This window comes from Trichinella spiralis (assembly GCF_000181795.1).
Source record: "Trichinella spiralis strain ISS 195 chromosome Unknown Scfld5, whole genome shotgun sequence".
Lineage (NCBI taxonomy): Eukaryota > Metazoa > Nematoda > Enoplea > Trichinellida > Trichinellidae > Trichinella > Trichinella spiralis.
Window position 1 is genome coordinate 4,735,820 of NW_003526944.1, and position 11,401 is coordinate 4,747,220.

Genomic DNA, 11,401 nt, shown 5'->3' on the forward strand with positions numbered 1-11,401 from the left:
AAATGGACCACCATATTAAGAGAGAAAAAATTAATACATTCCCCAAACGTTGAACAATCACACAAATCAACTGTCAACAACAGCACTTTTACCTGACACTGGCTCGTCGTTGAATCGGACACTGATCAAATGTACTTTCGATTCCTGTGGCGTGAACGATACGCGAAATTTCGCGTTGCCTTCTGCTTGGACATGGTTTGGCAAGTTTCGACCATCAACCGATATGACAATTTCCATATTTCCTGCTCCGGCTTTTCCAGCGTCAACTGAAGAAGAAAAAAATTTTACAGATGCGAAAAAATGAAAATTAACATATAATGAAACTTGAAAAACGTACTGACAAAATTGGTCGGTTGTCCGACTACAACAGAACTGTCCAGACCGTACAGTTTCACCTGAGCAGCATCGTACGCTTTAGCAGTGAAAGGTGAACCATGTATATGCTGATTTGCATATTTTACTGCAATCCTATGCACACCTGTAATAGTTTTCAAACGTGCACGTGTCAAGTCAGAGGAAAAAACTTTTTAAAGAAAACAATTCACTTACCAACTACAAGAGGAGTAAAGCTCACTTGACGTGCTCCATTTCCTGGATTATCAACACTGATCGGTAACACATTTCCCGTTGGATCTAAATTACACAAATATAGAGTAATAAATAAACATATACAATACAAAAGCAAGCTCGTTGAATGAATACCAGTAATGGTCACATCCAAGGGCGGTTCTTCTTTTTCTTCTCCATCTTCTTCCTTTCCCTCCACTATAAAATGATTCAACTTTCCAACTGCAATTTTATCCAATCCTGATACAGATACACTGCTTTCGGATAATTTGTGAACTTTGCACTGAAATGGGCTACCTTAAATTAAAAAGATTTTAAAATTCAAACAAAGCCAAAAAAAATTAAACCAATAAATAAATATATCTACCCGGCACATGATCGCCGTTGAATCGTATGCTAACTGTGTGAACTATTGGTTCAGCCGGTACAAATGAAATGTCGTAACGATGATGGCCCAAATTTTGCGCCATTGAAGGAATGTTTCCTTCGTTGACGGCCACTTCCAAATTTCCCACTCCAGCATCACTGGCGTCTACTGAAATAATTATAATATCCGTCCAATTATGTGATGAAGTAAATAAAAGGAGTTTAAGTTAAAATGAGACGTACCGACAAAATGAACAGCTTTGTTAACTGCTCCGTCGGTCATTGGACTGACAATGATTTTGGCAGGATCGTAAGCCCGAAATGAAAATGGACTTCCCGAAATTTGACGCCCTCCTGTCTTCAATTCAACTTGATATTCGCCTAAATTATATATGAACACACAAAAATGATCAACTTTTGTCATTATTCAATCTGGCAAATCAAATCCTACTCTTACCAACAACACTAGGGACAATCTCCAACACGTAAAGACCCAATTCTTTATTAACAACGTTACAATTGTCCAACACTTTACCATCAGGTGCTTGAAAAACAAAAATTAAATTAAATTAAACACTAATCTTCTGATGATCGGTATCAAAAATAAAACTGATCGACAACAATTTATTTCTCAAAATCACTCCCCGAGTACCTGTGACAGTTGCTTGCAATTTCAAATCTTGAGTATCCGTTGACACTTGAACCGTCGTTGGTCTGCGTACAGGTGCCAGCTTTGGCACGGAACTGGAAACAACCGCAGCAAGCAGACTCCTGGCTGCCGTGAGTGTAGCAGGCAGCGGCTGTTGGCGTTGCTCTCCAGTAGGTGAAGAAGCAGACGAAAGTACAACAACATCGCACGCTTCTTCCATCACGGTGCACATAAATGGACTTCCTGAAATGAAATGCACAAATTCATAGCTCAGACATTGATTAATTGAGACATGATTCTTCTTGATTTAATATTTTTTTAAAAAAAAGTTATTTTCACTGAACAAATTCCTACACTACCACACACACACACACGCAAACGGATTTTCATCCATTGCACTGGTTGGTTAGTTTGTCGAAAAAACAAACAACTACAGCTACTGATATTTTTCAGTGAAGTTTGTTGATCGGTTGGCAAACTGAACAAATTGTACCAACTGTTAGCACAAATAGCAAAAGCAAACAGTCACTGATGCAACTGTTGTTAGCTATCATATTCGACAATTAACTTTGAACTGGTTTCATTGACGACAATCAATTAAACTAATTTATGACAACAATAACAACAACAACAACCAACAATCAACAATGCTATCGAACATGACAATCTCCGGTAGAAAAGAACAAAGCTCATACAAATAAATATGCAAAAATAATTTTTGATAAATAATAAATCATAATAACACAATCAACAACAACTTATTTACCAGCTACTTTTTCACCGTTGAATGTGACGTGAATACCGTGAGAACCGGCGCACTGGGGTACAAAGGATACTTTGAAATTGGCATGACCATTCTGGCTCATCACCTTGCTCGGCACGGTTTGATCTTTTGGATCTTTGATTGCAATTTCCAAATCACCATGACCAGCATGTGTTGCATCAACTGAACCAATAAATAAATGCATAAATTAATCAATCAGTCAATTAAAATGTATTAATAATAAAACCTGTAAATTGAGCCGGCTCATCAACTGATCCAGCTTCGATGTTGCTGATAATCACTTTGTCCGGATTGAACACTTTCAAAATGACCGGCGACTGTGGATGAGGTGTGTCGAAAGCGACGAATGATATTTTATGTATGCCTGCAGTATGCAAGAAATGTATGTATATGTATGCATGTATGTATATGCCAACACATCAACTTGAATAATCAAAATAAAAAAAAGAAAAAAAAAGAAATAATCCACTTACCTACAGTAGTCGGTACAAATTTGACCATCACCGCATCGTCTTTTTCTTCAATTGTGACGTCCAATTTTTCAACTTTATTCAAGCCTTTGAAAAGAAAATATTCAAATTTCAAAATGAAGCAAAAAAACGCAAACAAAAAAATAAAAACTGACGAGTGATGGTGACTTTCAAATTTTGCTTCTCGTCGCCGAATCGAGGAGTGATCCAGTAGTGTGCGGTTCTGGTCAGACGTAGTATATTTTGTTCAGGACCGACGATGCGGGTACGATTCCAGCTGACAAAGTCGAGCTTGCTGTGATTGGCTGAGGACAGGAGGTCGATTCCGGCGCCGTGGTCGTCCAGAACGTCAAAATCATCTCGGTATGTTAAAACGGACACCAGAGGTTGGGAAGCAAAATTTCGAGGTGGTAAGTGATTGGTTGGAGAAGCGAATTCAACCGATCCTGCAAGATCCGACTGATCGACAACATCCTGCAAGTTCGACGGCGGACGATCGTAACGAATCACACCGGCATCGACGACGTCTGTCGATTTTTTGCAACCGGCAACTTTTGCACCTTCTTCTTGCAGCAACTGAGGCGAAAAAGCAGTATTCACTTTTTCCACGTTATCATCCAACTGCTTTTGTTGTTGTTGCTGTTGTTGCTGTTCATGCTTCTTTTGATTCTGCATTTCAGAGTCCATTTGTTGATCACGTGTTGTTGTTGTTGTTGTTGTTGTTGTCGGTTTTGAAATAACACCAATGATCGTCTCGTTATGATAATTTTCACTCTCTTCAACAGAATCTGGCTGTTCAATGTTGCTGTATATTGGTTCGGCTTTTTCGGTCACTTGTTTGGGCGAAATTGGTTCGCCTGGTACTGTTGCTGTTGTTGATGATGATAATGATGACGAGTATATTCTACCAACGCTGGCAGCAATAGCCGGGGAAATAGTTTCGTCGCCTGCTGCTGAATGCTGCTGTTCGTTGGTCGCGGATTTGGTCAGGGTCGGTGAAATCGCCTTGTTCAACGGTGACTTAAGCTCGTCGTCGAACCGCCGGCACTGGCTAACGACAGCAGCAGCAGCACAACGTTGTTGCTCGTCATCATCACTCCTGACACGACCAACAACAGCAGCATGCCGATCTCTTGTATCAACAATATCGACGAATCGCTTGGTCAAATCGCCACCGCTGCTGACCCTTGATGACGACAAGCGGTCACTATCATTATCATCATCACCAGATGCCATTGGTCTACCGCCGCCGCCGCCGCTGCTGCTGCTGCTTGTGAAGTAAGTTTCAACTGAACGTTTGACCGTCACGCGGTGATCGTTGTCCTTTGAAGATTGTCTGGACAAAAATCTCAAATTGCCATTCGTGGTGGAGTCGACAGTTCGTCTCAATTCACTGCTGACCAACGGCGATCTAGCGGCTGTAGATGCGGAAGTTTGATAGCTGACCAACGGCGACGGTTGGTGAACTTTCGAAACGTGCGGCATCCGATCGGTCGGATGTCGAGAAGCGGTCCAAGCTTGAGATGGTAACGGTGGAGGTGGGGGCGGTGGAGGTATTGACGGCGACGTCGAATCGCTGAATTCCACTCGCATTGGGCAGCCTGCAAAAAGCGAACAGAGAGCACAGTTGCAGTTGGTTGGTGTTTGCAAAACGCAACAAGCTGTGCAACAAGCAAACAAGCAACGCAAACAAATCCGAAATGCCCGGGTCAACACAACAGTCGACTTGGAATTGTAAGAGAAAAATAATATAATATAATATAATATAATATAATATAATGCAGTGTAATGTAATGTAATGTAATGCAAAAAAACAACACAATACTCACCCCGAACGGTGTCGCCGTTCAAAGTGACGTCGATCAAGTAGACGCCGGCTGAGTCTGGGATAAAAGTGACCAAACACTGGCCAGGATCTTGCAACTGAACACCGTTAGGAACTCGACCTTGGTTGATCGCAATTTCCAACTGCCCCTTTCCCGCTTCTCGGGCGTCGATGACAAATTGCACAGGCTGACCAATCACACCGCCGGCGATTGGCTCTATGCGAACGCGGTTCGGATCGTAGACGGACACCAAAAATGGACTCTTGTCCACTGCTTGGCCAGCCAGAGCGATGTCGACGCGAACCAAGCCTGGAAAAATAGGAAAAGAAATTTGCATTTTCCACACGTTCCAACAAGTGGTGTCGGTAACTGACCAACTTCTGCTGGGACGTATTCGCAAAGAAAATGACCAGCTTCAGTTTCGGTCACCAAGCACGGCACTTCGGCTCCGTCCATACCTGCAATGCAATTGAACGCAATTTTTCACTTTGAATAAACAAAAAAAGAAAACAGATTAAGATTTGCATATATGTGTAAAGATGGTTTTATTAAAACAACAACAAGCTGCACATACTGATTATTTTGACGAACACGTCGCGCTTAGTCAACGCCGGGGCGGTCACTTCGAAATTGGCCGTCTTGCCCACGCATGCGGTCTGCAGACCACGACCGTGAATGTCCGCCCAAATGGGCGTTGTCGCATTTTGACCAGCAGATGTTGTTGTCTGCGCTGTCGAAGAAACTTTCAACTGATCTGCACTTAAACAATTCAAAAGTGAAAAAATTTCGTGAATCAGAACAATTTGCAAAAAAAATATAATGAACAAAAAATAAAGAAATAAACTAAACAACATCAAATAATAAATAAGTAAATTTTTGCCCACGTCAAAGCGGTCGCCGGTTGAACAATGGTCCGCACACCGCCGGGACTGGCCAGACAAGCGTATCCAGAAACCACAGCCCCAGTGTTGAGCTGTTCCAAGCTCACGGGCGCCGCCAACAGCACATTTCCCAACGGCAAACCGAGCGGCGACTGTTGATGCTGATCGACCGGCGCCGGGCGTGCCAAATCCAACACCCAAGGGCTTCCTGCGAAAGGATAAATAAAAAACAAAAAAAGGGGGATAGTTCGAAATTTTTGGGGAGGGGGTTTTTTTCAAACCTTTAACTGCGGAACCGTTGAACGTCATTTGCACTACATGGGCAGTCGGCTGCACGGGAACGAACGTGGCCAAGTAGATTCTCTGTCCCAAATCGCGAACACGACAATGAACCCGACCGTCGTTGATCATAATTTCCAAATTGCCACTTCCGGCTGTGGATGCGTCGACTAGAAAATCAAAACAGCAATCAGTCAAATGACCACTGACCACGCGCACGTGTAACAAAAGTTTTCGCCGCCGGCTAATAGTGAATAGCTAGCAGATCTTTGAATGTGCATCCAATGCGCTTATTAAGCTGTGCTGTCGCTACTCACTGGTGAAAGTGACCGGGCTGCCCAGTTCGGATTGTTTAATTTGTTTGGGCAAATTGCGCACAGTGACCAATTCTGGATCGCCAACGTCGCAGCTATACGGGCTGCTTTTCACGCTCTGATTGTGCACACGCAAGTCGATGTAATGCTTGCCTGAAATGCAATCGTGAAACATGGATGGATAATATTTGCAAAATGTGAAATGAATTATCAAAAAAAAGCAAAAATTATACATTGAGATAAAAAAATTTTTTTTAATAATTGAACAATCGCTGAGCAGAGAAGAGAGAAAAGCAAGGAAAAAAAAGCAAGCAAGCTGGTCGAACGAACGCTGTGCAGCCTGAAGCCGCTTTTCGACCAGTTTCAATTGAATAATTTCCACTCAATCAATACTGATTGACCAGTTTGTGAAATATTTTTTCAACACCACCACCACTACCAGCAGAACAATGAACAAGATAAAATTTCAAAATTTCTCTTTAAAATGCAATATTGATTGCAAAGGAATAAAATAAACAAACAAAAATGAATAAATAAATAAATAATTCATATTCATGCAACGTGCTCTTGCAAAATTCTATGTATTATTACAATTAAAGAGAATATAATTACTTTTAATTTATGAATATACATCAGTGGAACATTTTAAAAAATAAGAAAAAAAACCCCGATTTTCATATTTTGCTGATTTATAAAAAGAAAAAAACAAAAATGCTTTTAAAGTATTTACCAGTTTCGACTGGTTTCCACTCTACACGGTAAACATCGTCTTCGTCTCCTGGAAACAGGCGAGCCCGCTTTTTCTTTCCAGAAGGGGCTGCAAGAAATGAAGCATTAAATAAAAATTGTTCCAAACTCTAAGAAATTATATTATTTTCTCAATTAGCCAACAATAACAACAGTTCACAGTTGTATTGTACAAAAATACAAATATTCCAGTCCCTTTTAAAATGCAAAATCATAATCAATTTTACAAATACAACATTTTCCAGTTGACATGGTCCACACAATGTACACTTTTCTCAAATTTCCCACACAAAATTCTAGTGAATATAAAAATCAAACGAGGTTAAGCAATATAATACAAGAAGCAATTGGTCGGTCGATTTTAAATAATGCATCCGAAAAACTTGCCCCATTTGAAAATATGGAATATTAAAGAAAAAAAATCTTTCTCATATAATTTTCTGCTTGACCTTTCACTCTTTAGCAGGACATTTCAATCAGAAAGAAAGAAAGCGGCCGAAGCATTGCATTTGAAAAAATATATATATACGTTTGCAAAAATTTATCAATTTTTATAATTTATGAATATTTTACAATATCACAGTTACAATTTAATTTAAATAATTTGAAAAAAGAAACGATTATACATTATGTTGTTGTTGTTGTTGCTGCTCTGTATACTTTAAATTAAACTCGTGTTTAAGAACGTTTAAAAATGTTGCTTGCAAAGCAAAGCCGATTGCTCTTCACTTTGTCAATATATATGTATAATTGGATTGGTCACAATTTAAAGATGTGATCGTCGATGACCTATAATTCAGTATTTACAAACTGAGTGAAGAACGACTGGAATGATACTGGTGCATTATGGTATAAACAGCTTTTGGTGAAGTAATCAGAAAATTCTATCTAACCCAAGAGGAACGAACATTTTTGACAATCTGACCCTGCGAGCGTTTGATTCGAGCTCAAATGAATATTTATAATTAAAAAAAACTGCATACAAAATTGTTCGCACATTTCAAATGCTCGAAATTTCATTTAAACAGAAATGCAAATTTTGCATAGTGACATTCCAAGAATATGCGGTTCTGAATATTTACCAGTAACGACGACGGCAATTTCTTTCGCTTCCACGCTTTCTGCAGCTACGTGAAAAGTGGCCAAATGGCCCACGTTAGCTGTACGCAAACCAGAGCCGTAAGCTTTCACACTGCTAGCATCGACCACATCCAACAGAAATGGTGAGCCTGAAAAACACATGCCATCAAGCAAGCAAGCAAGCAAACAAACAAACAAAAAATACATATCAATAATGAATATCAAAAAGAATACCTTTCAGTGGAATACCGTTGAGAAACACTTGCACACTGTATGAACCGTTTTCTTCGGGTACAAAACGGGCTACATAATAGCCTCTGTCAATTCTCTCGAACATAACAGGTACGAGCATCCTTTCATGGCATACTTTTACCTGGAAAAAAGTGCTTTTATTACTTGAGAACAGAAATTTCAAAGGAAGAAAAAAAGAATTATCAAATACAGTAGCATCTCCAGGACCAGCTTCTTCGGTATTGATCGTGTAACGCACTTCCTGTCCAATTACGGCAGTCTCAGGGCCAGAAACTTTCGCATTGTTCGGATTGTATACCAAACACGAAAATGGACTTCCCTGAATGTGCACATCTTCATAGGTAATGCATACTTTCCATTCGCCTGCATAATTGAATGAAAAGAAATTTACAAAAAAAAGAATCACACAAAAATATCCATAATCTATATACAATTGATACAAAGCTGCAAACGAACGAATAAAACATGCTACAAATGAATGAATGAATGAATGAATGAATGAACATTACAACTGAACATAAATATTCCAAATTGTGAACAAGCAAATTAATTGACATTATTATATAAATAATAAAACCACCGAAGGATAAGATATATGATATTTTGATGATAAATAAGAAGATAGAATATCACGACAAGTTGGGTAAAATTGAGTTGGAAAAGTTTAAATTTAATTCAATTGAACAAACATTTTTCAAATTCTTGTTCAAAAGTCCATCCACTTGTCTCAACTTGTACGTGACAATCGTTTACTGTAATGAAAATTAAAACAATCCTTGCATAGGTAGGATGTGGAGAAAGTGGGAAAAGTGACGATAAGAATCATATCATGCTGTAAAACTGGCACAACGAAAAGACGATCCCCTTTGAAAATGAATCACCTTTTAAAAATGGGTGTGAATATAAATGAAAAACATTTTCGCTAATTTTTTTAAATTTCTTATAAAAAAATAAACAAACAAGTTTTCGAAGAATTTTTGTTTTCGTTGAATTGAATTGTCAGTATTATTTAAAAAACAACAAAACAAACAGTTTTAATTTCAAAATAAAAAATGGGATTTTAAATTTGGTCAGACAAAGGTTAGGGGGAAAAATAGCTGAAATTAAATGATGATGACGATGATGATGATGCTTACCAATTTCGTCGGGAACAAATTTCGCTTTGTAAACGTTCGATCGTCTTCGAACAGAACAATCAATTATGCGATCGGTCGGCGAAATTGCTTCGACAAGAATCATCCCTTCTGTCACATCTTTCGGTGTAATCTGCAAATATGGAAATTAATTGTGCCGTCAAAATATTCGCCAAAATGATAAATTTACCAAAATTTCAACCAAAGATCCAATAATGCAAGGTTCCGACAAGCCGACGGTGGCCATGTAACGGCCAGGTTGGCCGTCGCCACCACGCCAGCGGTTACTCAACAGACTCATCTGTACTGTTTCGTTTCAAAAGTACAGAAAGTCAGTCAATGAAGGGGAAAGATGAAAAAATTATCCGGTTGAAGCCAATAAATTTTTATGCCTTAAGCACAAAAGCAGTGGCTACTTTGGGATAATCAACAATTTTACGCCGTCAGTGTTGTTATTGTGCCCATTTATTCGACATCAGCGGGCGAGAAAATTGCAGCACTTGTTTGTTGATGTGCTGAAAACTGAAGAGGGCAACAACAGCTTGAACAGAAAAAAAGCAAATAAATAAACAAATAAACAAACAAACAAAATTTGAATTTTGAAAATTACACGACTCGAACGAGAACGAGATTTTGGAGAAATGTGAACTGCTTTGGCTGTTCTCTTCTTCTAGTCACTTTTGGAAAGCAATTACCGTAACCGTAGTCGAAAACAGGTTGCGACGGTTGATTGGTTGGACAGGTGAACGTAGCAGTTGATCCAATCGGAAAATTTCAAACCGTCCTGCCTGCATCAACGGGCTGGAACAGAATTTCCAAAATTGTCAATGGTCACTCTCGTTGACCTTGCAACTGGCACCTCCTAGCCTGTATGCAACATATTTGCAATGTATGCAAAACGTCCTTCCGTCCATTGCAGCGGCTCTTCAAGGACAACAACAAACCAACACGAGAAGCAAATTACTGAATATTACATTACCAAAATGTGTTGTTTTTTTCGTATTTTTTGCTTTTGCTAATATTTTTTTATTATACCACTGGTAACGGAAATCGAAATTGATGAAACAAGCATTTTCCAATACCAAGCAAGTATTTTTCTATGATAATCGAAAAAAAGAATATTTGAACTATCGTACACTTATTAAAAACACAACTCTCATATAAGACGTATATTTACAAAAATAAAAGAAAATTGCATGCAATAAAAAACTTTAACCCAATACAAATGCTAATCATTTTTTAAGATTAGATTTAGTCCAATTCTTCGGCTAGCAACTTGACATGCCACGCCTCAGTCTGTCTGGGTTCAAGGACAAATATACGATTGGAAATATTGCAATTGCAGTCAATTTTCAGTGGACAAAAATTCAATTCAATTCCATTCTTGTGCAAGGAAATGAACCTCCTCGCACAAACAGTGAACTATAATTAACATTCAATTGTACATACATTTTAAGCAATTGAACGATAATAAAATTCGTATTCTATATAGGTTGGGAAGAAACATTTGTCACGTCGCATCACATTAAAAAAGAAGTCATGTGAATTAAAAAAAAATTTCTTTTCAAATTTGCCAAATTTGAAAATGTTCGTTTAAATCATGTAAACCTCGTCCATGTAAATTTTCCATTTCTCAACAAGTCATTTCGAATTCTGGTATTAAATAATTTTGAATAAAAGTTTAAACTGAATGTATAAAACAATATTAGCATGAAAAAAAAACAGAAAATAAAGTGACAGCTGTCGACAATAACCACCATCTGAACATGCAACCAAGCAACTTGTACAGTATTACGGCGACATTCAATTGAACGTTTTATTCAATTCAATTTCCATTTAACAATTGCATATCAAATTTGTAAACGCAAATCAAATGTTCGTTTCGCTAGTGGTGCATTAAAATTTACCAGTTTTGATTTTGGTTTCGTTTTCGGTATCGGTCATGGTCGTACAATTGGATTGCAGGAAAAATAGTGCAAACGTTACCGACACCACCAACTAATTTTACATACACGTGGAATGTAAATTTCAAAAAAAAAATTATTCATATGCT

The 11,401-nt window shown here is 38.4% G+C and overlaps 1 protein-coding gene across 1 annotated transcript; it reads right to left on the minus strand.

The window, feature by feature from the left end:
* Positions 1-92: 92 nt before the first annotated feature.
* Tsp_12104 (putative filamin/ABP280 repeat-containing domain protein) lies at positions 93-9,649 on the minus strand (the record flags this gene model as incomplete). Its single annotated transcript, XM_003375533.1, has 23 exons — positions 9,539-9,649; positions 9,352-9,481; positions 8,406-8,578; positions 8,198-8,336; positions 7,966-8,112; positions 6,867-6,953; positions 6,140-6,289; positions 5,825-5,992; positions 5,547-5,751; positions 5,237-5,421; positions 5,037-5,120; positions 4,666-4,971; positions 3,578-4,437; positions 2,992-3,412; positions 2,593-2,664; positions 2,349-2,528; positions 1,586-1,825; positions 1,391-1,477; positions 1,177-1,314; positions 935-1,102; positions 550-633; positions 338-478; positions 93-266 (listed from the first exon to the last, which is right to left on the minus strand). Coding segments are annotated over exons 1-23 (4,450 nt in total), but the record flags the coding sequence as incomplete, so codon positions are not given.
* Positions 9,650-11,401: the final 1,752 nt, after the last annotated feature.